General features: G+C 34.8%; 1 protein-coding gene across 10 annotated transcripts in view; it reads left to right on the top strand.

Annotated features, from left to right (window-relative positions):
* Window positions 1-27796, top strand: part of greb1l (GREB1 like retinoic acid receptor coactivator) — a 250753-nt gene that overhangs the window by 179160 nt on the left and 43797 nt on the right. For all 10 annotated transcript variants that reach the window (XM_059979802.1, XM_059979787.1, XM_059979736.1 and 7 more), the window contains 6 exons: window positions 4153-4287; window positions 11533-11730; window positions 12511-12691; window positions 21951-22143; window positions 24039-24172; window positions 27135-27474. In XM_059979802.1, coding sequence (XP_059835785.1) covers window positions 4153-4287; window positions 11533-11730; window positions 12511-12691; window positions 21951-22143; window positions 24039-24172; window positions 27135-27474 — 1181 coding nt within the window. The remainder of the gene's footprint in view (window positions 1-4152; window positions 4288-11532; window positions 11731-12510; window positions 12692-21950; window positions 22144-24038; window positions 24173-27134; window positions 27475-27796) is intronic.

The following is a 27796-nucleotide window of genomic DNA, read 5'->3' as shown; positions in this document are numbered from 1 at the left end:
TTCTGTTTTTACCACATACAAGCTCAATGTGGCTTGTTTGGTTATTGTATTTCACTGTCACAAATGTCATTCCAACAGGAGTTACCTTTTCTCCAGTATAAGTTCTGAGTTGGATATCTGCAGGCACTGCTTCAATATGGTATCATTGAAATGCCATCCAAACTCATTTTGTGGAATGACTGAAACATCTGAAGCAGTGTCCAATTCCATTTTAATTGATTTGCCATTCACTTCTGGTATAAGTTATATTACTGGTCAATTGCTAGTTTTCACATTGTAAATCTCAAGGCTACACAGTCTTGAGACACTCTCATCATTATCAGATTTTTCATCAACACTGTGAAGGTTAGTGCTGAGTTTGAAACTGTAACTTGACTTTTTATCTTCTCTGTGCAGTCCATGTTTTTTTATTTGGCTGGCATGCTCTTTGTATGTGTCCTACTTGGTTTCTTCTGCTGCAAGTTTTGCTTTAAATCTGCATTGATCTGGTGTCCCTGCCACAACAGTCATACAATTTGTTCAGCCAGGCTGATTTCTGTTTAGATGTTGCAATTTTGAGCACTCTCTTTTATCCTTGATTGTAACTCAATTATGTCTCCGCCTTCTGTTCCCATTGATACAGCTATTTCAACTGCTCTTTTAAATGTAAGTTGTGCTTCAGTTAGGAGCCATTTTTGATTGCATTATTGTAAGATTCCACAAACTAAATAATCTCTAAGTGCATCATTAAGACCATTACTGAACTGACAATGCTCGAACAGTTGCTTCAATTCAGCCATATATGCTGAAATGGACTCCGCTTCCTTTTGAGTCTGCTTATGAAACCGAAAGCATTCTGCAAGCAACAATGACTTCAGTTCTAAATGTTCCTCCATTACTTTTACCATATCAGCAAAGCTCTTTTCTGCTGGTTTGGTTGGAACAGTCAAACTTTGAAGCAAACTGTATGCCTTTAAATCCAATGCACGTAGCAAATTGGTACTTGTCTCTCATTGGCTATTTCATTTGCTTCAAAATACTGTTTAATTTGCTTAGTATATAAAATCCAGATATCTGTTATGTATTCTAACACGGCTATCTTTCTGTTCTTTTTTATGATTATCACCATCCAGTACTCACTCTTTATGAATCTATAAATTCTTCCATTTTCTGACTTAAAAAAAACTCGATCATGTCTTACCTCACTTCCCTTCTGAAGAACATGTGCGACACTGCTTTTTTAAAAAATTCAGCAGTCTGTACACATGCTGTGCTGTTATTATTCAATGTTTCTTGCAGTGTTTTTTTAGTTCAAACATCTTGCTGCACTTCAAAACAAGCCAAGCCAAGCAGGTTTCAGGTTCATTTAAAAAAAATATTTGTCACGTTTTTGTAACTTCAAAATGTAAAACTAATCCAAAGGAAAACAAGACAACCAGGAATGTGAATCTAACTTCATGTTTTCCTTTAAGTGATGTGTGTGTGTATATATATATACACACACACACAAAATCATTCACATATTACTTAAATATTAAATATGCAACATCTATAATTAAAGTTTAGTTAGGTTTTTAAATACAGATGCTTATTTTGGTAAGAATCTGCTTTATCTTTTTACAAATGCATGTTTGCCGAAGAATCTTCTCCAGAAATGAGTCACAATCAATTGTGTTGAGAATTTGACATAAACAAATATATTTAAAAACATTGCTTTAATTCTTTATTTTGAGGTAGTATCACATTAATTAATTTGTGACTGCACCCCAACCTTTTTTAAAAGGTGGGAGTAATATTCTTTGTTTTTATTCAATTTGAACTGGACAAGAAGTTGAGAAGAGATGGCAGTTTTATGATTCTTGCAATATTGGATTCTGGAAGAACAAAGAAGACCCTTTGAAGATGTAGCGTTAATGATTTATTATTTCTGTTTGTACTCTTTCTATCCTTGCCCTGACTGATCATTTGTTTTATGGAGCCCCCTCTCTGCCTTGTCTTTAATGTGAGAGGAAGATGGAAACAATTCTTATAATGTGATCAGAGAGGCTTGAAAATGTCCCGGCTGTCAGCAGTCAACAAGGCATTGATGGAAATCTGCCAAGAGTTTAATTCAAGATATCAGTCACACGTAGGAGCAAATAAGTTATGCTAAACTTGCTTGTTTTGGCTGAACACAATTTGCTCTGGGCTTATCAGATTTGTCAAGAATACTTTGGATTGAGACTTTAAATGTTAACTGACTCTATGCTGATTATAAAGTGATTTTTAAAATTCACTTATGGTGTGCAGTGGCTGTTGTAACTTGAATTTTTTTAGGGTAAATTTGCCCCTTTTCCAAAACATCCTTTAAAAATGATTAAAATAACAGCACAGGAACTTTCTTCCAATTTACTTCTGAGCATCTGAGGCAGGGGTTCCTAACCTGGGGTCCATGGACCCCTTCCTTCATGGTATTGTTCCGTGGCATAAAAAGTTTGGGAACCCCTGATCTGAGGCAAGGAGGATGAAGCTGAATATCCTGCTTGTGTTTAACAATGAGTTTCTTTAACCTGCTCTTGTGGATTTAATGGCACAGCCCCATTTGAGAACTATATGCATTTGTTGGTAATGTTCTATTCATACAATCAATACAAAAGATATCCATATTATTTAACACTGGCAGTATATTGCTCAGGGTTCCTAAAGGATTGAGAGTGAGCTATCATTTTTGCTTCATTGGCATGATTAAAATGCAGCAGGATTTAGATTGGGAGCTTTTTTTTAAAAGATCAGCACCAATGAAATTCTTTATTTTAATGTTTTAATATATTTTGAAAATTATACCTAAAATCAGATTAAGATTCTCCTCAAGAAAATGTTTTGGAATATTCTTGTTTTGTTTTTCAGTGTTTCAGTTCAATATCTCATCTCAATATTCTAAGGGAATGCAGAATAGTTTTCCTCTGGCATAATGCTGACACCCAGGAATATCTCTGTGGTTCAGAACTGGAAAAATTAGCAGATCATCCTTCCACCAGCTCTCACGCTTGTGCTGTCTTTCCAATGATTTATTCTTGGTTATCTTTGGTAATATGCCAAATATTGAGAGGGAAATTACTCATATTCCCTTGCAGCATGGAAGGAGCCTGTATGTTCATCAAATAATACCAACTGGTGGAGCATTCCATCAATTCTGATCCTCAACTTACTCCCCTAAAACCTATGTCTTCTCACATGCCCATTGACAACTTCACTCCCACCCCCATTCCCCATGTTCCCAAAGGTTAATTTGCAGTGTATCAAGTTATCATGTGAGATGTATACTACTGTGCTTTATACCCAGGCTTGGAGAAATGTTGTCTCTACATACATTATATTGTTATCTACATTACATACATGTATATAGTTAATGACAATAAATGACTTGACTTGAGCAACCTGTCAAAAGTCACTGGAATATGGGAGAAGATCTGGAACACCACACTGTAACAGTGAGAACTTGCAATATGTGCAGTCGCCACTTAGGACTTTAGGCCAAGATGGAACCTGGCCACTGGAGTTGTGCAATAGCACTAACCTTTGTACCACAATGTCATCCTATCGTAATGATTTTCAAATAGTAGGATCAGATTGTACAACATGTGCATGTCGGATGATAAATATGTAAACAGTCTATGCCATAGCAATGCAGAATTGGTACGTTTATAAATCCTCAAAGCACTTGGATTAATCCAAGTCTTGTCCAGAGGTAACAATACCTCAGAATACCGTGGAAGTGAAATTCTACTCTGCTTGAGGGAGATTATTAAGATCTTCTAGACTTTGGGAACACCAAAAGGCTCAATTCAGAAATATGAGGCTTGCAAAATTCTGTCACAATAAAGTGGAATAATTTAAGCCTGGGATTTCAGTCAGTCACTGTGGAAATAGCTTTGGTACTTTAAGTTTATTGAATAATTTTCAACAGCAAGACAGTGCCTTTTAGTCATAAAGTTGGAAATAATTTGTCAAATATAAATAATTTAACCAGGAAAACCTTTATTCATTCATCTATAATTATAATGTGGTCTAGATGGTACTGGGTATCTTATGAAGCTTTAGTACTTGTATTGTTTATACTACCACTCTTCCGATATATTTACCTGTTTTTCATTATACTTTCTCTCTTAATGAAATGAGCTCTGTCTTTCTCAGGAGATAATTTGGACAAGTTCCTAGATAAATTTCAGCAAAATAGAAACAATAATGTGGCTATTCCATTCAATGGAAATGTTTCTGAATATATTCCGTCCGATGAGGCTGCAGCAATGACATCAAAGCAAGCTGTTGGTAAGGCTTCTAAATCTGTGGTTATTGGTAGATTCTTATTGCATGATGGTGTATAATATTCGCTTAAAGACTTTGGTTATAGCTCGTAAGTGTTCTTCATTAGTTGAGCAAGGTATAACAATTGCTATACAGTTATAACTATTTACAACATAGAGTTTACCAAAGAAAAGACCAGTATGGCATTATCACAAAGCACTCTGTTAAGTTTTTTTTGTTGAAAATTATTTTGCTGTTAATCTTCAGAAAATTTAATAGTTTGGATTATTTGATTACAAAAATATGAATGCTTATTATTCTTGTTTATATATGAAGAATACATGTAATGAGAACAATTTAATATATGACAGTCCCCAGGTACATGCATGTAGACTGAGTTTATTGCACAGCCTTACAGTATTTTCAAAATTCTTTTCTTTTCTTTTTCAATCTTTTTATTAAATTTCATATATAAAAAAAAAACAACACAAAATAATGAATAGATTACAGATTCAATAAACTTGAGATTACATTAGTAATAGGATAATAATATCCTATTAAAACATCCATCAACAAAAGGTGCATAAATCAATCAAGTCTATGTAAATATATATGAAAAACAAAAATAATCGTCGAAAAAAGAGAAAAAAAAAATTGAAATTATATATGAGAAAAAATATATAATGAAAAAAAAATACTAAACTAACACTAACATGGGCAATAATAACACTTTATAAATATATAAAGGTGTCAAGAAAAGAACTCCAGAACTCCATACCTGAACAAGTATAAGTAGAGAAAAGGATCTGAAATAAGCCAAATTAATTCATATGAAAGTGTCGAATAAATGGTCCCCAGGTTTCTTCAAATTTAATTGAAGAATCAAAGATAGTGCTTCTGATTTTTTCCAAACTCAAATAAGAAATAGTTTGGGAGAACCACTGAAATGTAGTAGGAGGATTTACTTCTTTCCAGTTTTGTAATATAGACCTTCTGGCAATTAATGTTACAAAGGCAATCATTCGTCTGATTGAAGGGGAAAGTTGATTGCCATCTTCATTTGGTATACCGAAAATTGCAGTAATAAAATGGGGTTGTAAATCGATATTCCATACTGAGGAAATGACATCAAAAATGTCCTTCCAATAGTTATGTAAAGTGGGACATGTCCAAAACATGTGAGTCAATGAAGCCAGTTCTAAGTGACATCTGTCACATTGAGGATTGATATGCGAATAAAATCGGGCAAGTTTATCTTTAGACATATAAGCTCTATGTACAATTTTAAATTGTATTAAAGCATGTTTAGCACAAATAGAGGAGGAATTAACCATTTGTAAAATTTTTTCCCATTTATCTGTTGATATATTACATCGAAGTTCTTTTTCCCATTCTTGTCTAATTCTATCCGATATTTCTGGCTGTATCTTCATAATCATGTTATAAATAAAAGCTACTAATCCCTTCTGACAAGGATTAAAAGTAAAAATCAAATCTGAAAAATCCGATGGAGTTGAATTAGGAAAAGATGGAAGAATTTTATGTAAGAAATTTCTAATTTGTAAGTATCTAAAAAAATTAGATTTAGGTAATTCAAATTTGTTGGATAGTTGATCAAAAGACATCAAAGTACCTTCAAAAAAAAGATCACGAAAACATTTTATACCTTTCCTTTTCCATATACTAAAAGCTTGATCTGTCAATGAAGGTTTAAAAAAAAAATTACATAAAATAGGGCTGTCCAAAGCAAAGTTTTTCAGATTAAAGAATTTGCGAAATTGAAACCAAATTCGTAGTGTATGTTTAACAACAGGGTTAGATATCTGTTTATTGAATTTGGCTAAATCAATAGGAAGAAAAGAACCAAGAACGGAAAATATAGAGTATCCCTTAACCTCACTACATTCCAAATTTACCCACTGTGGGCACACAGGTGAATCCAAATCTAGTTTCCAGTACATTAGGTTACGAATATTATTCGCCCAATAATAAAATCTAAAGTTAGGTAAAGCTAGACCACCATCTTTTTTAGACTTTTGTAATTGCCTTTTGCTTAACCTAGGATTTTTATTTTGCCAAACAAATGAGGAAATCTTTGAATCAATATTATCAAAAAAAGATTTAGGAATAAAAATTGGTAAAGCTTGGAATAAATATAAAAATTTCGGTAAAATCATCATTTTAATAGCATTAATCCGACCAACTAATGATAAAAATAAGGGAGACCATCTAGTAGTAAGTTGCTGAATTTGATGAAGCATAGGTAAAAAATTCAGTCCAAATAAATCTTTATATTTCTTGGTGATTTTTATACCTAAATAGATAAAGTTATCAGTAACAACTTTAAATGGCATCCTATCACTCAATAAAGTTTGCGCGTTTAAAGGGAATAACTCACTCTTATCTAAGTTTAACTTATAACCAGAAAAACTACCAAATTGAGCCAACAAGGATAAAATAGCAGGAATAGACCTACTAGGATTAGAAATATATAACAACAAATCATCAGCATAAAGCGATAATTTGTATAACTTCTCATTACGGGTAATACCAAAAATATTAGGAGACTCACGAATAGCAATAGCTAAAGGTTCTAATGCAATATTAAATAATAAAGGACTTAAAGGACAACCTTGTCTCGTACCACGAGATAATTGAAAAAAAGAGGATCTATAATTATTTGTAAGAACAGAAGCAACAGGTTTATAATATATTAATTTAATCCATGATATAAAATTAGGACTAAAATTAAAGTTTCTCAATGCATTAAATAAATATGTCCATTCAACTCTATCAAAGGCTTTTTCAGCATCTAATGAGATAACACATTCTGGGGTTGTAGGTGATGAAGTATAAATTATGTTAATCAATTTTCTAATATTAAAAAAGGAATATCGATTCCTAATAAAACCAGTTTGATCTTCTGAAATAATCTGTGGTAATACCTTTTCTAATCTAATGGCTAAAATTTTTGTAAGAATCTTAGAGTCTACATTTAATAATGATATAGGGCGATAAGATGCACATAAGGTAGGATCTTTATCTTTTTTAAGAATTAGAGAGATAGTAGCTTCATAAAACGATTGAGGTAATCTCTTCTTAACAAACGCATCATTAAAGATTTCACATAGCCAAGGAGAAAGCAATAAAGAAAAAGTTTTAAAAAATTCTACAATAAAACCATCAGGACCAGGAGCTTTCCCTGAATTCATTGATGAGATAGCCTCTCTTATTTCATCCATAGAAATAGGAGCATCAAGCAAGCTACAATCTTCATCTATCAGTTTAGGAATATTCAAATTATTAAAAAAATTATCCATCGTAAACCGGTCACCGTCAAATTCTGATTGATATAAAGATTTATAAAAATCTTGAAAAGTGTTATTGATTTCTTTATAATCAGTAGTTAAATTACCGTCTTGTTTACGAATTTTAATAATTTGTCGCTTAGTCGAAATAGCTTTTAATTGATTAGCTAACAATTTACCAGTTCGATCACTATGAATATAAAATTGAGCCCTAGTCTTAATTAATTGATTCTCAATTGAAGAAGATAATAATAAACTATGTTCCATTTGAAGCTCAACTCTCTTCTTATAAAGTTCTTTGGTAGGAGTAACGGAATAAATCTTATCAATTTCTTTAATTTTATCCACCAATAAAGCTATATCTGAATATCTTTGTTTTCTTTTACCAGCGGAATATGAAATAATTTGTCCACGAATAAAAGCCTTGAAAGAGTCCCAAAGTATTCCTTTATCAATCTCTTCATTATAGTTTGTTGAAAAAAATAAGTCAATTTGTTGTTTTATGAAGGTAATAAATTCTGGATCTTGAAGTAAAGTAGCATTAAGTCTCCAAGATCTAGTATTGATAGAAGAATCCGAAATCTTGATAGATAACTTCAGAGGCGCATGATCCGAAATAGCAATAGAATCGTATTTACAATCAATAACATCTGTTAATAAACGATGATCAATAAGAAAGTAATCAATTCTAGAATAACTATGATATACATGTGAAAAAAATGAAAATTCTTTACCTTTAGGGTTCAAAAACCGCCATATTTCAGTAATTCCAGAATCAACCATAAAAGAATTAATAAGTAAAGCTAATCTATTCGGAAGAGTTCGAATAGGTTTAGATCTATCCATCGAAGGATTCAAACAACAATTAAAGTCTCCACCCATAATCAACATATATTCATTCAAATTAGGAAGAGAAGTAAATAACCGTTTAAAAAATTCAGGACAATCAAAGTTTGGAGCATAAATATTAACTAAAACAACTTTCCGATTAAAAAGTGAACCAGTTATCAACAAAAATCTACCCTGTGGATCAGAAATAATTTCATAATGTGTAAACGAAATTGAGGCGTCTATAAAAATAGACACACCCCTAATTTTAGCGGTACAATTTGAGTGAAATTGTTGACCTTTCCAGAACCTAAAAAAACGTTGATTATCCTCCCTCCTAATGTGGGTCTCCTGTGCAAAAATAATATTAGCGTTCAATCTATGGAATACTTTAAATATTTTTTTACGTTTAATCGGATGATTTAAACCATTAGTATTCCACGAGATAAAGTTAATAGATTTATCCATCATACCAATATTAATTGTGTGTATCATAAAAGGTTAAAAAAACACATAACCCACAATTTAGGAAGAAGGAAAATTGATTCAGGAGCAACCGGAGATCCTGACACCTCAACAATATTAACAATTTAAAGTCAGCCCATAAACTAAAAGCAAAAAAATAAAAAGCAAAAGCATGAAAAAAGATCCCTCCCCCTCCCCCCACCCTTTGAAAGAAAGCCAAGCGGCAGGCGCATAAACTAATACTAATATTACCCCCATTTCAAGATGGCAGCTCCATAAGAAAATTTTTTAAGAAAAAACTATATAACACCCCAATTAAAATATAGAGTTGCAAAAAAAAAAAATATATATATATACCTACATATATATATATATATATATACATACACATACACATACACACCCATATCAGACAAATCAAAAAAAAACTAAAATAGTAAAACCAGAAAGATCATTAATAAAAAAAAATGCACATTAAAGTTTAAAAATGTGATACACCTTTAAAAAAGAATTTCCATATTCAGATACAAAGATGACGTTTCACAAGCCAAGACTTATGGGAAGAAGAAACGACATTTTGAGAAAGCCATATTACAAAATATGAATATAAATTCAGCAATCTAATGAGAAAATATAGTAAAAAAAGTTATCAAAATAGAATATTTTTATAAAAAAAAAAGATTTAATAGACACTACAACATATTTAAAAAAAAAACTAAAGAAAAAGAATTCAAAACCTTTGTTCCATTTCTAAATACAGGCAAGCAAATAAACGCTTATAAAAAGTAAAGACTTATGGGAAGAAGAAACGACATTTTGAAAAAAATAATTCATTATTACAAAATACAAACGTATATAAAAAAAGATATTATAAAGATTAAAACAGCATCTATAAGCAATAATAATAGTAAAAAAAAAAGACCCAGACCCATAGTTCAAAATAAGAAGTTATAACCCAACTTCCAGGGTTAAAACTTAAAATGAAATAACATCCTCTCTCCAAAAAAAAAAATCTTCAATGTAACTCATAGTTCAAGTTGCACTAGAGGATCGATATTCTTCAACAAATTTCTTCGCTTCTTCAGGAGTGATAAAAAAGTGTAGACTGTTGTCGGGCAGCACCATTCTAAGCTTCGCTGGATACATTAAAGCTTGTTTAAAACCAAACGAATGAATCTCTGCCATCACTGGTTTAAAAGCGATCCTGGCTTTCATAACTTCATACGAATAGTCTTCAACTATTCGAAATGAATAATTTCTGTAGGAGATCATACCTTTTTTACGAGCTAATCGAATTAGAAGCTCTTTCTCACGAGGATAATGAAGGCGAACAATCACCGCTCGTGGTTTATCAGACACAGACGAAAGCCTCGCAACTCTATGAGCGCGGTCAATAACAGGTTCATTTTTCAAACCTTCACCACCGAAAATTTCCCACAGTAATTTAGAGAAAAATTCAGTTAAATCACCGGACTCAACTTTTTCGGGAAACCCGATAATTCGCAAATTCTGTCTGCGAGAACGATTTTCAAGATCAGTAATTTTAAACTTGTACTGATCTAAAGTTTTAGCAGTCGACTCTATCTTCTTCTCTAACACTTCAATTGTACGTGCTTTTTCACAAATTGATTGTTCAAGAGTCGTGATCTTATTTCCATGCTGTTGAACCACTAACGCCTGCGACTGAAACTTAGTTTCAAGCGATTTAACAACTCCTTCAAGATCGGATATTTTCGAAGTAATCCTCCTTTCCAAACTTAACAGTTTACTGTCCAATTTACCTTCTAGTCTGCCTTCCAGAGCCGCAAATTTAGCATCCAGTTTATTGTCCAATTTACTTTCCATAGCCGCAAATTTAACATCCAGTTTAGTGTCCAAAAGACCAACAATTGCGTCGATGGATAAAGGATCCTTAGCCGATTTCTTACTTGTAGCCATTTTAGGTTTGACAAGATTAGATCAACTATTATTTTAGGAAAAAAGGGTCAATCAAAGGTAGCAACTCATATGATTAAGTTCGAAAAGGTCTAATTAAAGGGTGATTATAGTTAAAAAAATAAAGAGCGCCTAAAAGGCAGATGCTTACGTCGCCATCTTGAAACTCCACCCCTCAAAATTCTAACGTCTGCAATGCTTAAATATGGTGGAGTCATGTTGGTGCCATGATTTCGTTGCCCGGTGAGATAAAATGTGACCTTTTTGTTATCTCCATTTAAAAAAAAAAGTAAACTTCTTTTCAAGATGTAAAATCATAGACCTTTGGCTTACTATGAAATATCATAGTTTAACGTAGCCAGTTGCAGCAAAATCCAGTGCAGGTAGACAATAAAGATGCAAGGACCATTACGAGGTAGATTGAGAGGTCAACAGTTCATCTTTATTCTACAAGAGGTCTGCTCAAGAGTCTTATACCAATAGGATAAACTAGAATACTTGGTTTTATTCAATTGATAATCAATTTTTTTATTTAGAGTAGGAACAATGTACACAGTGTGAGCAAGATGATTGAAGTATACCTTAAAGATGGACAAATCTGGGGATATTATTGAGAAGAATAACTGTATGGAATGCTACATTTCACTATCGATTACTGATGTGCAAAGGTTATAAGATTTGATTAGATTGGTGGGATTTTAGCAATAGGATTTGCTTTGATCATATTTCACAGATTCATATACTGAAGTGTTCCAGATCCATTCGCCTCAACTCATTGTTGCTCGTAAGCTGTTGTCTCAAGTTTGTGCTATAGCAGACTCTGGAATGCAAAACCTAGATCTGGGGCGCTTTGCAAAAGTGGACTTCACCATTTTAGTTCCTCCATCAGAAGTTCTTTTCCACCAGACTTTGCAACATATTCAACATTCAGGTAGGCAAATAAAACAGCTACTCAATTTATCAGAAATGTGCATGATAAATGGTGTACAAAAAGTCTTTTTTTTTAAAGAAACTTTACTTAATCTTATGTAATAGTTACTAGTAATTGCTTATATTAAAGTTATTTGATTATTTAGAAATAAAGAACTGGGTTATTTGATTTCTGTCACAAAGGGAAATCAAACAAATGTGGATTCAACTAATTTCATTGACAGACCTGATAATATGTAAATGGAAATCTGCCATTTTTCTACCAATTTTTCCATAAAGCAGTTCACCAGAAGAGTCTTGCATTAATTTTGTTGGGGGCTACGACTGCAGTATTACGACATATATCTTGCTTTGTCTTACTTCCATTGGACACCACCTCAGGCATACTGTATGTTCGAGAGGGTATGATGGAGGATCTGTTTCATCCTACAACAAAGCTCACTGGCTACAGAAAACACATGCCTATAAAAATATAAATTAATTATATTGTTTTTGCTCAATTTGTAAAACTGAGATTGGAGCCCTGTAGATTGGATGATCGAATCTACAAGGCAAATAACCTGTGACACAATAATGGATAAATAAACTTATTGTAATATTACTGGAATGTTATTTTGAAAAATAAATACAAGTAAGACAGTTAAGAGTATGCTCCAGAGAAATCATTATTTTGCCATTTTTCAAAGATATTTATTACTTCAATGATGCTTGCCAAATGTGTCAGGCACAGAAAAATTGCATTTATAACATATTAATAGTACACTTTGATTTTTTTATGCAGGAGTTCTTGTAGATCTGGGTCTTGAGGAAAATAATATAGCTGATCAAAGAGCTGAGAAATATATTATCCAGCTAGACCATGACTTCCAGAACAAGTTTGAGGCTTTCATGAAAAAGGTCAAACAGAATCCATACACACTCTTTGTTCTTATTCATGACAACTCCCATGTTGATCTTACTAGGTAAGCTTATATTTCATTTTTGCAATCTTATTTCCATTTTCTCCTCTTTGCATCTCATGTGATTTCAGAATTTTTAGTCACTGTTGGTATGACATTGTGGCTAGTAACAGTAACTTAGCTTTGATGAAGTATAATTGCTGCCATTTGATGTTATGTATTCCCTCTCACCTAATAACCTTTCTTGTGCTCCACACTTGATGCTGAGGCTGACATAGACCTACCTGGATAAACAAGGAAGTGGTTTTATCTTAACTGTCTTTATAGCTTTGTGCTTCATTGAACTATTTGTTCTGAAACAACTATTTGTTGTTTCAGAACCTCAGAAATGGTTTAATATCCTGTGCCCCAGAGAGACGATGTGAATTGCTAACACTTGACCTGTGAATTCAGATTATTCCAAGTGATAAAAGTTAATAAAGTTGTGATAAACTGTTTACCAATATCTTTTATAAACCTATTGATTCCTAAGGCTATCTTGACTATACCTTTTTCCCGCCCCTCCTCCCTGCATTCTCCTGTAAAAATGCTATTCCCTTTTCTCAATTCCTTCATCACCACCACCTCTGATCCCAGGATGAGGCTTTCCTTTGCAGGACAACAGAGATGTCCTCCTCATTCAAAGAACAGGATTTCACTTCCTCCACAGTTGACGCTGTTCTCACCTGCATCTCCATTTCCCAGACATCCGTGCTCACCCCATCTTCCCACCGGCTTAACAGTGATAGAGTTGCTCTTGTCCTTAACTACCATCCCATGAACCTCCACATCCAACACATCAATCTATGCAATGTCTGCAATCTCCAAAGGGAGCCTTCCACTAATCACATCTTTACCTCCTCCCCACTCTCTGCTTTCCACTCGGATTACTTCCACTGTGATTCACTTCTCTGTTCATCCCTCCCCACTCATCTCTCACCTGGCACATAACCCTACAAGTGCCAGAAATGCTATACCTGCCCATTCACCTCCACCTTTACTTTCTTCATGGCCCCAAACAGTCTTTTCAGGTGTGGCAACACTTCACCTGCAAATATGTTGAGGTTGTCTATTGTTTCTGGTGCTCCCGATGCAGCCTCCTCTACATTGGTGTGACCTGATGTAAACTGGGGGACCTGTTTTTCAAGCAATTCCGCTCTATGCTCCAAAAGTGAAATTTCAAGTTAACCATTTTAATTCCTATTGCCATTCCCGTTCCAACATGTCGTCCATGGCCTCCTCTTTTGCCCTGATGGGGCCACTTTAAGGTTGGAGGAGCAGCACTTATATTCTGTCTAGCTAGCCTTCAGCTGTTGGCATGAACATTGATTTCTCTTTCCAGTACTTTTTTTACCACCTCCCTTCCCCATTCTGGCCTCTTACTCTTACATCTCACCCTCCTATCACCTCCCTTTGATGCTGCTCCTCCTTCCCTTTCTCCCATGGTCCACTCTCTTCTCCTGTCTGATTCCTCCTCTCCAGCCCTTTACCTTTCCCACCCACTTGGCCTCACATATCACCTTCTAGCTAGTCCTCCTTCCCCTCCCCCCCCCACCATTTTATTCTAGCATCTCCCCTCTTACTTCCCAGTCCTGACAAAGGGCCTTGGCCCAAAATATTGACTCTTTATTCATTTCCATAGGTGCTGCCTGACCTGAGTTCCTCCAGCTTTTCAAAGGTTCATTCAATGTCAGAGAAATGTATACAATACACATCCTGAAATGCTTTAAAAGGGAGGGAAAAAAAAACAAAATATATCAGGGATGGGGTAAGAAGGGGAGGAGGGGGCAGAGAGAGAAAGTAAAAAAGGGAGGGGGAGAAAAACAAAAAAAAACTGAATATATCAGGGTACCCCATCCCTGATATATTTAGGTTTTTTTTGGGGGGGTTCCCCTCCCTTTTTTTTCTTTCTCTCTCTGCCCATCTCTCTCTGGTGCTCTCCTCCCCCTTTCTTTTTCCCTAGGCCTACCGTTCCATGCTGCTTTCCATTCTCTAGCTCTGTATCATTTTCCACAATCACCTTTCTGGCTCTCAGCTTCACCCCACCCCCTCCGGTCTTCTCCTATCATTTCGCATTTCCCCCTCCCCCCTCCTACTTTCAAATCTCTTACTATCTTTCCTTTCAGTTAGCCCTGACGAAGGGTCTCGGCCCGAAACATTGACAGCACTTCTCCCTATAGATGCTGCCTGGCCTGCTGTGTTCCATCAGCACTTTGTGTGTGTTACCTTTCCTTAAAGCCATTTTAGACTTTCTCCAGCTGCTAGGTTTTCCCAGGAATTGGAAGCATGGCAATCATAGTGAAGATTAAATCACATGCTGCAAATGTCTTTCTTTTTCAATCTTTTTATTATCATTAATAATATGTACAAGATACAATTGATATATTAATAAAGGGATTATAAACATACAAATTCCCATTGCACATGAAAGAATACATAAGCAATAATTACAATATAAAAGAGTTTTCCCAAAACATGAACCATACAGTATATGTATGAACAAGGTAAATCTAGGTATTTCATAATATATAATATAAAAAAAACACAGAAAAAAGAAAAAAAATTATGCAAAAATAACTAAACTACTAATCTAATAGCTAATAAAGAAAAAAAAGCAAAAAAAAGAAAAGAAAAACTAGAAAAGAAAAAAAGGGCTGTCTATAATATCTCACAAGAATACATAATCATCAGTGTCATCAACTCCAATCCTCTCAACATAAATAAGATTAAAGCTGGGAAATCAAATAAGCCTGGAACAGGGTCATATTACATCATATGAAAATATTGAATAAATGGTCTCCATATCTTTTCAAATTTAATAGAAGTATCAAATAAACCACTTCTAATTTTTTCTAAATTTAAACATAACATAGTTTGAGAAAACCAATGAAATACAGTGGGAGGATTAATTTCCTTCCAATTCAGCAAAATAGATCTTCTAGCCATCAGAGTGAGAAATGCAATCATTCGACAGGCGGAAGAAGCTAAATGCAGTGAGTCCATCATTGGTAAACCAAAAATTGTGGCAATAGGATGGGGTTGTAAATCGATGTACAATACCGCAGAGATAATATCAAAAATATCTTTCCAATATTTTTTCAAAAGCGGACATGACCAAAACATATGAGTTAAAGACGCAGTTTCAAATTGACATCTATCACAAATAGGATTTATATAAGAATAAAAGTGAGCTAATTTATCCTTGGACATATGGGCCCTATATACAACCTTAAATTGTATTAATGAATGTTTGGCACATATAGAAGATGTATTAACTAATTGAAGAATTCTATCCCAATTCTCAATAGGAATAATAAGATTAAGCTCTCTTTCCCAATCATTTTTTGTCTTATAAAGGGGCTCTGAACGTATCTTCATAATTATATTATAAAGTTTTGATATAAGCCCTTTTTGAAAAGGGTTTAATTCAAACAAACTCTCCAAAGTATCTGAAGACACAAAATTAGGAAACGTAGGAAGTACAGTACTTAAAAAATGCCTAATCTGTAAATATCTAAAAAAATGAAATCTAGGCAAATTATATTTATTAGATAATTGCTCAAAAGACATAAAACAATTGTCCAAAAATAAATCAGAAAATCTTAGTAATCCCTTAGTTTTCCAAGCCGAATAAGCTTGATCTATAATTGAAGGGTGGAAAAAGCAATTAGATACACTAGGAATATTTAAAACGAATTGAGTCAACCCGAAAAATTTCCGAAATTGAAACCATATACGTAAAGTATGTTTAACTATCGGGTTGTCAATTCGTTTCGGCAATTTAGAAAGAGCAAAAGGGAGAGAAGTCCCTAAAATAGAACCCAGAGCATAACCTGGTATCGATTTAATTTCCAAACTCACCCAATGAGGGCCAGAAGATCCACCCCAATCTTTCAACCAACATAACATATATCTAATATTAATTGCCCAATAATAAAATCTGAAATTAGGTAATGCTAACCCACCTTCCTTCTTTGTCTTCTGTAAATGTATTTTACCTAACCTGGGATTTTTATTCTGCCAAATATATGAGGAAATTTTTGAATCAACGTTAGTAAAAAAAAAAGATTTCGGAATAAAAATTGGTACCGCTTGAAAAATATATAAAAACTTAGGTAAAATAACCATCTTAATAGCATTAATCCTACCTATCAGAGATAAAGATAATGGTGACCACTTAGTGAACAAACCTTTAATCTGATCAATTAAGGGTAAAAAATTAAACCTAAATAATTCTTTATGATTTTTTGTGATTTTAATCCCTAAGTAAATATAAGAGTCATTAACTAATTTAAAAGGTAAATTTCCATAAATTGGGACCTGTCTATTCAAAGGGAACAATTCACTTATTAAGATTTAACTTATACCCAGAAAACTCACTAAATTGAGCCAACAATGATAGAACTGCAGGAATAGATTTCTCAGGGTTAGAAATGAATAATAATAAATCATCTGCATACAAAGATAACTTACGAATATCTGTCCCACGATTAATACCTGAAATATCTTGTGATTCTCTGATGGCAATTGCCAAGGGTTCTAAAGCAATGTTAAATAGTAATGGGCTAAGAGGACAGCCTTGTCTAGTGCCCCGAAATAAACAAAAAAAGGGAGATCTTTGATTATTAGTAAACACTGAGGCTACTGGAATGTGATAAATCAGTTTAATCCAGGAAATGAATGTCGGACTAAAATTAAACTTCTCCAACACATTAAATAAGTAAGGCCACTCAACTCTATCAAATGCTTTCTCCGCATCTAATGAAATAACACATTCTGAAGAACTATGTGAAGGAGTGTAAACAATATTCAGTAATCTCCTAACATTGAAAAAAGAATAGCGATTTTTAATAAAACCTGTTTGATCTTCTGAAATAATTTGGGGTAATACCTTCTCCAACCTGGATGCCAGTAACTTGGAAAAGATCTTGGAGTCTACATTCAGTAAAGATATTGGTCTATAGGATGCACAGTCAGTAGGGTCTTTATCTTTCTTCAGTATTAAAGAAATAGAAGCTCTATAAAAAGATTGTGGCAAATTCCCCAATCTAATTGCTTCCACAAAAACCCTGCATAACCAAGGAGAAAGAGTAGCGGAAAAACATTTAAAAAAATTCTACTGTATACCCATCTGGACCTGGTGCTTTCCCAGAATTCATTGAGGAAATAACCCCTTTGATTTCTGCGTCCGTAATAGGAGTATCTAATATTGAAAGATCATTGGATGATAATTTTGGAAAATTCAATTTCCCAAGAAAATCACACATGGTATTACGATCCTGAGGGAATTCAGATTGATACAGGGAGGTATAAAAGTCTTGAAATGACTTATTTATCTCATCATGGATAACTGTCAAATCCCCATTCTGCTGACGAATCTTAGTGATTTGACGATTAACCAAAGCACTCTTCAACTGACTAGCTAACAGTTTACCTGATTTATCACTATGTATATAAAAATCAGATCTGGTTTTCATTAATTGATTTTCAATCGGAGATGTAAGTAATAAACTATGTTCCGTTTGAAGTTCAACCCTTTGTTTGTAAAGCTCCTTACTAGGAGTGATCGAATATTTCTTGTCAATCTCTTTAATTTTATCGACCAATAAAAGAGTTTCTTTCTTAATGCGTTTTCTCAAACCAACAGAGTAGGAGATAATCTGTCCACGTATATATGCTTTAAAAGAGTCCCAAAGTGTTCCGCAAGAAATATCATCCGTGGAATTAGTTGAAAAGAAGAAATCGATCTGTTCCTTCATAAATTTAATAAAGTCCGGATCTTGCAGTAAGGTAGAGTCAAATCACCATTGTCTAACATTAGAAGCTGTATCTGTAAATTTAATAGAAAGTTTTAATGGAGCATGGTCAGAGATAGCTATAATATCATAATTACAACCGATTACCGATGGAATAAATCAAGAGTCAATAAAAAAATACTCAATTCTCGAATAAGAATGATAAACATGTGAGAAAAAAGAAAACTCTTTATCGTTAGCATGCCGAAATCTCCAAATATCAAAAACTCCATTATCAGACAAAAAGGAGTTAAAACAAGTGGCTGACTTATTGGGTAAAGTCTGAATAGATAAAGGTTTATCCATCAAAGGATTTAAACAACAATTAAAGTCACCACCCATTATTAACTTATATTCATTTAGATTAGGTAAAGAAGTAAATAAGGACTTAAAAAATCAGGACAATCCACATTTGGAGCATAAACATTAACCATAGCAACCTTTTTATTACAAAGTAAACCCGTAATTAACAAAAATCTACCATTCAGATCCGAAAAGATATCGTGTTGAACAAATGCAATAGAGGAGTCAATAAAAATTGAAACTCCCTTTACTTTGGCATTCGAATTCGAATGATACTGTTGACCCCGCCAAGACCTAAAAAAGCGATAATTGTCCTCCTTCCTCACATGAGTTTCTTGAACAAAAATAATACGAGCATTAAGTCTTTGGAATACTTTGAAAATCTTCTTTCGTTTAATCGGATGGTTTAAACCATTAGTATTCCAAGACACAAAATTAATGGTCTGAGCCATAATTCTAAAATCAACCCTGTGGTATAAAAAGGGTTAACCAGATTATAAACTCATGCACCTGGAAGAGGAACAAAAATAAAGAACGGACCCGGAGCGGACATCGTAGACATATTTGAAGTTCAAAAACAGCCCAAATGAAAAAACTAAACCAAACTAGTAAAAGAAAAATATAATTAGAAAACAGACCATCCCCCACCCCCACAAGAAAAAGACAAGAAAAAGCCAAATTGTGGCTAGAAAAAGGAAAAGATAAGACTAATTCTACCCTCATATCAGTGGAAGACCACTCTGTATATAAAGGATTTTTATTAAAAAAAAAACCACCCCAACCTTAAAAATTATAATCACTATACTAAAACCACACTTCTTAATATACTTAGTTGTAAAAAAAAGAATATAATCACTAAAAGCTTATAAATCGGCTTATAACCCAGACAAGACAAAAAATATTTAAACTATGATAAGCGATGCATTGTAGGAAGAAGACGAGAGAAAAAAAAATACCGCCATCTTAAACAAAACCAAAAGAGTATTTTTCAAAAAACCACCCTCAACAAAAAAAAAATTCACCTTCGAAGGAACAAAAATAATAGTCAAGAATATAGTATAATGGTTAATGTGTATAAAACAGAGCGATTAATATGACGAAAACACACTTTAACTTAAATATAAAGTATAGGATAAACCTACACCAATAACCAGAGACTAAATCTGGTTTGAGGAATCGAAAACCATCTTACATAATCAGAATCACTCATTTATTAGAGATTAGTGTCTGTATCAGTAGGGAAGTTCTCCTCCAGATAACTTCTCGCTTCAGATGTAGAAAGGAAAACGTGACGTGGAGCATTCGGCGGAGAGATTCTAAGCTTCGCAGGGTATAAGAGCGCAGGTTTTAGATTTTTCTCATAACATTCAGACATCAGAGGTTTAAAAAGAAGCCTTTTCCTCATAACTTCAGGACTAAAATCTTCAACCAAACGGAAATAGTAATCTTGAAATTTAACCATTCCTACCCGCCGAGCCTCACGAATAAGTTGTTCTTTGTCGTGTATGTAATGAAACCGGACAATTACAACCGAAGGTTTAGCTGGAGCACTCGATGATCGATGCCAAATTCTATGTGCGCGATCAAGTAACGGAGGGTTATTTGGAAAAACCGACGGAAACGCATCTTTTAAAAGTTGAGCAAAATATTTTGAAGGGTCGTCTTTTTCTATGCCATCTGGGAGACCAAGTTCTGTCTTCTGGACTGATTCTCAAAGTCGACACTAAGAGTTTCCACCAATTTAGTGGTCGAAATTAAATCCTGTTGCAATTTTTCAATTGTCAAATCTCGTTTTCGAGCGTCTTCTTGCAGAGATGCGATAAGAACTTGCTGCTGGTTAATTACTGAATCCGTCTTAACCATATAATCTTGAAAAGCCTTTATATCTTGTTTAAAAATTTGTTGTAGTTCATCAAATTTTTTATCCAAAACCTCCATAAACTGTTCATAAGTTAATACAGTGTGTTGTGGATGAACTTGCTTCTTTCCATTACCGTTCAGGTTGTGCCCAGGTTCTTGTCCTTTAGATCTAAGAGACATTTCTGTTTGCATATCTTCAAAAATTCACAATAAACTCTTAACGATAAGTCCAAAAAAAATAGCAAGAATCTTTTGGTGTAGTTAAAAATAAGTTGGATAAGGGTGATCAAAGGTTAAAAAAAGTAAAGGTTATGGAACAAATCTAAAACAGTACTCACTCCATGAGCGTCTCCCGCTGACTCCGCAAATGTCAATAAAATAATACAGTTGGCATCCCTGCATCTACTATCACTGATACTGGGCCAGGTTTGAGAATTTTTCATTGTTAACCTGACCTCACCCCAAATGAGAACAAAAAGCATTTGTCTCATTTGCTCCTTTCAGCTAAAGGACTACTATTTGTAGCAGGTTTTATCCACCTGTCATTTTGGGAAGACATAAATGTAATTGCAAAACCGTCAGCAGTGTTTCAATGTGCTACCCATTTCCAGCTTGTTTTGTTCAAGAAAGCCCAAGAGAGTTAGTTTAAGCATTCTCCCTATTATCTGTTTTGACAACTGTATTATTCACCATTTCCACTGTTCATTATCACCACTGAAAATACTAAAAAGTTCTTTTATTTTGATAATTAAATGAAGCATATTTTAAAATTGTTTATTTTGATTTAGTGATAGCCCTCTTGTTCCCTGAGTCAGGCAGTGTTGGGTTCAATCACTAATTCAAAGTGTCCATTCTAACCTGGACTGCTTTCCTTTCAGATGTGCCATATTTTGAATCAGGTGTTAAACGCAGTTTTCCTGCACTCTTATGTGGGTATGAAGCATTCCTTGGCGCAATTCAGAGATTCAATGGGGACTCACACAGTGGTTTATCTGCTTTTTGACTAACATCAATATTTGATTATATATTTCATTTTTGATTATAGACCTAACTTATTGAAATTGGCTACTGTCTGCCTGCATTACTAGATTTTAAAGGAACTCTATATATGTTAGTGAAGTATTTTGCAATGTTCTGTAATTTCTGAAATATGCAATAAGTTTGTGAGTATGCAAGTATACCCTGAAGAAAATGAATCTCAGGATTGTATATGGTGACATATATGTACTTTGAGAATAAATTTACTTTGAACCATGAATTATTTTATTCCATCTTTGCTGTAAGTGAAGTATTTTGGGTTTTAATATAACCTTATTTTTCCTCAGTCTTGTTTCAGGTTCCACAACTCATTGGGAATCCAGCCAGAGTCTGTCAGATAAGTTTATTAATTCACGTGAGGCACTTGAGGCTTGCAACTTACTTATGTTGCAGGTCAGCTCCTTCCCTTTCACTCTACAGACACAACAGTCCCGTGTTTGCTCATACAATGAGGTACACTGGATACTCTCCAGCAACCCTGTAAGTTTAGATTAAGTACTTATTTTCCAAGAATTTTTGTGGTATTTGAATGTGCATTTGCTGTTTGAGAAGTAGTGTAACTTTGCTGTACAAATATGTTTAGGTCAAATCAATGCAGAGATGAAAATATTGGCAAAAAAATTAGATGAAATTTGCAGTCAGTGGAAAGAATCAGATTTCAAATTCACATAAGGATTAGGGATTGTTTAGTTTTTGAATTGTATACTTCGAAGCAGTCACTATTTATAAAATATAAGAGTAGATTTTTGACTCCTAACAAGTAGCAATGATGTTTCCAAAGTTGCTCACCTTCATAAGCAGAATTATGGAAATTCTCCCAATCTCCCACCATAAATGTAAAACTATAAATGGTGAAATAACAAAGCAGTGGAAGAACAGAAATAAGGTCTGTCTTTGTAATCTTGAAAATTTTTAGATGTTGTTGGTGACATCAGTTACACATATTTAAAATTTTAATATTTTACAACTCTTTGGCTGAGTCTGAGAGAAAAATATTATCTAGTTTATTTTTGTATTGTACATGAGCCTTTAAGATAGATTACTAGAAATTTTTATTGGATTAATATAGTTTGTCCTCGCTGTGCAACAAGATTTAATTAAAGTTCTACATCTGCCAGTAACAATTTTATAGTAATATGCAAAAACAACAAACCTACAGTAGATGTAGGTGTTCTATGGTAGAAGTTATTGAAAACTGTGGCTGCCAGGAGCTCAGAAGTGCTCTAAGAAATTATGCCCAGCACCCTTAAGGAAATGATTCTTTCACATAATTTCCTATTTTATCACTGATTTCCATCACTTTTTTTCACTGTTTCAGCCGACCAAGTGTATCTCAAGAGGCTAATTGATTAATATAGGTAAAGATGAAGCCGGGCTGTGATACGGTGCAGGTCAGGCAGTTTCTGTGGAGTGAGTGACAGTTAACATTTCAGGATAATGGTCTTTTATCAGAACTGCAGAAGTAGAACCTGTTTTCTCACCTTTCCCAGTCTGGTGAAGGGTCACTTACTTGAAAAATTGATGGTTTCTCCCTTCATAGACAGTCCCTGACCTTCTGAATATTTCCAGAATTTTCTGTTTTTATTTCAGATTTCTAGCATCAGCAGTTTTTCTTTGCTTTTGTAGGATTTATTCATTTACTATTGAGTAGATTGTTGTATGTAAACACATAATTCTGCCTTGGACTGCTCAACAGATCGTCATCCAATTTTTATCAGTTAGTCATGCTTGGTTATGTTTCAATTATTTTCCAAACTTCCTTTTGTGCCAGTGACCACACATAAAATCTCTGCAAAACATGGTCAGCACCTCTTCAGCATGACAGAAAGAACAGCTGACCACTTCCTCATATCATATTGTTTATTTCCTAAATTTAACTGCTTACCTTCCAACAAGTCTTGTCAACTTTCTGCACCCAAGAACACTATTAAAATCAGTCAGGCAGTAAATCTCAAGTTCATTCCAGTAACATTCTCTTAGGTTAATGTAATTTATGTTGTCAGTGTCAGATTACACGAAATTCTGTTTTTGTTTCTGGTCTGTGACATTCTGTTTCTGTGAAATTGTCAGGGTGTGTGTGCATGCAAGAGAGCCAGAGTGAGAAAACAAGTGGAGGCTGTCTTTAATTCATAAAATGTTTCAAATCCTCTTTTGGGTTGACAGTGTTTCCAACACTTACCCTTCATTTGTGAAGCTTGGGAATTTCAGTGGATTTTTTTGGATACATTTTTCATGCAAGTGGGGCAGTTGTTCACCTTGCATTCTGCAGTGTCAACAGCTTCCTTTAGATTGTAATTTTTATAATTTCAACAACTCCATTAACATTTGAGACTGTTTCCTCACTGTAATTCTGTTGTGTTATCCCCTTGTGTCAGGAGGAGCTCAGCAATGAGGAGATGGTGTACTTTGGTTTGTCCGATTACAGGAAGTCTTTACAATGGGGTATTACAAGTCCAATCCTAAGATGTGATGAGGCTTTTGAAAGAATGGTGAATACTTTGATGGAAAGGTAAATAGTGATTTTTTTTTTCTAGTGTTTCTTCATAATAAATTAATCTGCATCCTTCACGCTTGATGAAGATATGCATATATGGTAGCCAGATTATATGGCACTGGATGAGCTTTCATGGAAAGTGCTAAAGTTATATTTAATAAGTCTGATAGTTTGTGGGCTAGCGCATGGCAAGATCATCTATCCATCATTCCTGGCCATCACGGTTCATTGAATCATAGAGGCTAACACAAACAAACAAATCATTTTCCCACGGTATACACACTTTTATGCCCAACTACACTAATCCTATTTGTCTGCATTAGGACTGTATCTTTAGAACATAAGATATAGGAGCAGAATTAGGCCATTCAGCCCATTGATTCTACTCCACCATTTCATCATAGTGGATTGATTTCCCTCTCAGCCCCATCTCCTGCCTTCTCCCCATGACCATTCACACAGTGACGAATCAAGAACCTATTAACTTCTGCCTTAAATAAACCCAATAACTTGGCCTCCAAAGCTGCCTGTAGCAAAGAATTCCACAGATTCACTATACTCTGGCTAAAGAAATTCCTCCTCATCTCAGTTCTAAATGGATGTCCCTCTATTCTGATGCTGTGCCCTCTAGTCCTAGACTCATTCATCATACTTTTCACATCCACTTTATTGAGACTTTTCAACATTTGATAGGTTTCAGTGAGATCCCCTCTCAATCTTCTGAATTCCAGTGAGTACAGGCCCAGAGTCATCAAACACTCAAATGATAAATGATAAACCTTTCAATCCTGGAATCATTTTCATCAACATCCTTTGAATGCTCTTCAATGTCAGCACATTCTTTCTTAGATAAGGGACCCAAAACTACTCACAATACTCCAAGTGAGGCCTCACCAGTGCCTTATAAAGTCTCAGCATTGCATCCTTGCTTTTATATTCTAGTCCTCTTGAAACAAGTGCTAACATCCTCACCACTGAATCAACCTGCAAATTAACTTCTAGAGAATCTGGCACAAGGATATTTGAATTTTCTCTCTACTTAAAAAATAATCTATGCTTTTATTTCTTGTATCCAAGTGCATTACCGTACACTATATTCCATCTGCCACTTCTTTGCCATTCTCCGAAACCATGTCCTTCTGCAGCCTCTCTACTTCCTCAACACTACCAGCCTCTCCACCTATCTTTGTATCATCCTTAAACACATCACTTGTGTCATCCAAGGCACATGAAAAGAACCTATATCAACACAGACCTCTGTGAAATACCACTAGTCTCTGGCAGCAAACCAGAAAAGGCTCCCTTTATTTCCACTGTTTGCCTCTTGCCAATCAGCTAATGCTCTATCCATTCTTGTACCTTTCCTATAATACCATAGGCTCTTAACTTGTTAAGCAGCCTCACGTGTCAAAGGCCTTGTGAAAATCCAAGTACACAACCTAAACTGATTCTCCTTTGTCTATCCTGCCTATTATTTATTCAAAGAACTCCAACAGATTTGTCAGGCAAGATTTTCTCTTAAGGAAATGATGCTGTCTATGGCTTTCTTTACCATGTGCATCCAAGTACACTGAGACTTCATCCTTAGTAATCAACACGAACATTTTTCCAACGATTGAGGTCAGACTAACTAGCCTATAATTTCCTTTCTTCTGCCTCCCTCCTTTCTTGAAGAGCAGAGTTTCATTTGCAATTTTCCAGTCCTCCGTAACCGTGCCCGTTCTTGAAAGACCAATACTAATGCCTCCACAATCTCTTCAACTACTAGAACCTGGGGTGAAGACCATTTGGTTCAGGTGATTTATCTACCTTCGGACTTTCCAGCTTCCCAAGCTCCTCTTCCCTAGTAATGTCACTCACTTCTGCCCCTGCCACTCTTGCACTTCCAGCATACTGCCAGTGTCCTGCACAGTGAAGGCACAATGCCTTGTCTAATTACGTGTTTGCCGAAGTGCCTGTTAAGCATAATTATTATATCTGATTCTATCACCCCTTCTGGCAATTCAATTCAGACATCAACCAGCCTGTAGGTTTAAAAAAAAGCTTACCTCTCAGGTCCCTTTTAAAACTCTTACCTCTCACCTTAAACTTATTTCCTCTTGTTTTAGATACCCCTATCAGCCCTATCATTGTCTTTCATCATTTTTCATACTTCTATCAGGTCACTGTTTTCCCTTTGTCACTGAATGGAAAACAAGCCCAGCTTACCTCTCCAGAACCAAAGTTTGCCATTCCAGATAACAACTTGGTGAATCTCCTCTGCATTCTCTCCTGTGTGGCTATTGCATTGTTATTATGTCAGGCATGTGTTATGTAGTTAAATCAAAAGTTTTACAGGGTATTTGGAGTCAAAAAGCATTTGATTAAATAATGGTTTGGCACTTGCTTAGCAATACCATTGTATTTCAGGCATAAATATGGTTCGGCTGAACTTACACAGAATTGAGAATTGTGGTTCTGAAAAACATCATTTATCAAGTTATCTTGTTGCTATCTTGTCCTTTATCTATATGCATAGACACAGTCACAATTAACCCAGCATAAACTGATGATCTCCTAGGTAACTGCGATCCCTGCCCTCATGTTTGTTTCTTGAGGCTCAAGTACTACAACTAGCATTTCAAAGCACTGGAAAGAAACAAAGATTACTTTTTTTGAAATCCTTCAAATTCCAGGCAAGATAAGCAAACTGACATCTCTAATTACCCACAGTTGATTCTTCTGCACAGGGCACTAAGTTCATGTGAATGATACCCAACTCCCAAAATAGGAGCTCTGCTCTTGAATTTCATCCCAGCAGGAAATTACCAGATGGATAGAGGAAACAATGAAAGAATGTTCCTCAAGTCTCCCTATCATGGCTTGCCCAATGAGTAGAATGGACTCTTGTGTTGTTAAAATTCAGTAATGATATGAAATTGGAATACACTCGAGGAATCTGATGACATTGATGAGAATTCTGAATGTGCCTCTGCAGGTATCCCCGATTGCACAGTATGGTGATCCGATGCTACCTGCTGATTCAGCAGTATTCTGAAGCCATGATGGCTGTAACATCAATGAATTTGCTGAGAGAACACACTACACCTGAGACTCTGAGTATTATGGATGACTTGATCAGTTGTCCAGGGAAAGATGAACTCGGCCGTGGACATATGCTTTTGATAAGAGTCCCATCAGTGCAGCTGGCAATGCTTGCCAAGGAGCGACTTCAGGATGTTCGAGATAAGCTCGGTCTGCGGTATCGCTTTGAAGTACTTCTGGGCAACCCTGCTGGGGAACTCAGTGTTGCCAAGCACTTTGTTACACGAATGAAGGTAGGAACATCTCTTTAATTTTGATTGAGGAAAGGAGACAAACTTTATAGACCACAGAAATCTTGATAGGGCACAATTGCAGTCATCAGGATGAGCTGCAATGTAAAAGGTGGACAAGATCGAAAAGGATGAATACAGACTGAAGGTCACAAGCAAGAGAAAATCTCCAGATGCTTGAAATCTGAGCAACATTCACAAAATGCTGGAGGAACTCAGTGGAACAGGCAGCATCTTTGGAAAAAAGTACAGACTGCAGGTGTTCTATTTGAATGCGTGTGGTATACAGAATAAAGTAGATGAACTTGCAGCACAGTTGCAGATT

This window comes from Hypanus sabinus, chromosome 1, assembly GCF_030144855.1.
Source record: "Hypanus sabinus isolate sHypSab1 chromosome 1, sHypSab1.hap1, whole genome shotgun sequence".
NCBI lineage: Eukaryota > Metazoa > Chordata > Chondrichthyes > Myliobatiformes > Dasyatidae > Hypanus > Hypanus sabinus.
The sequence above is the reverse complement of the archived record's forward strand: the minus strand, read 5'-3'. Positions and strand labels throughout refer to the sequence as shown.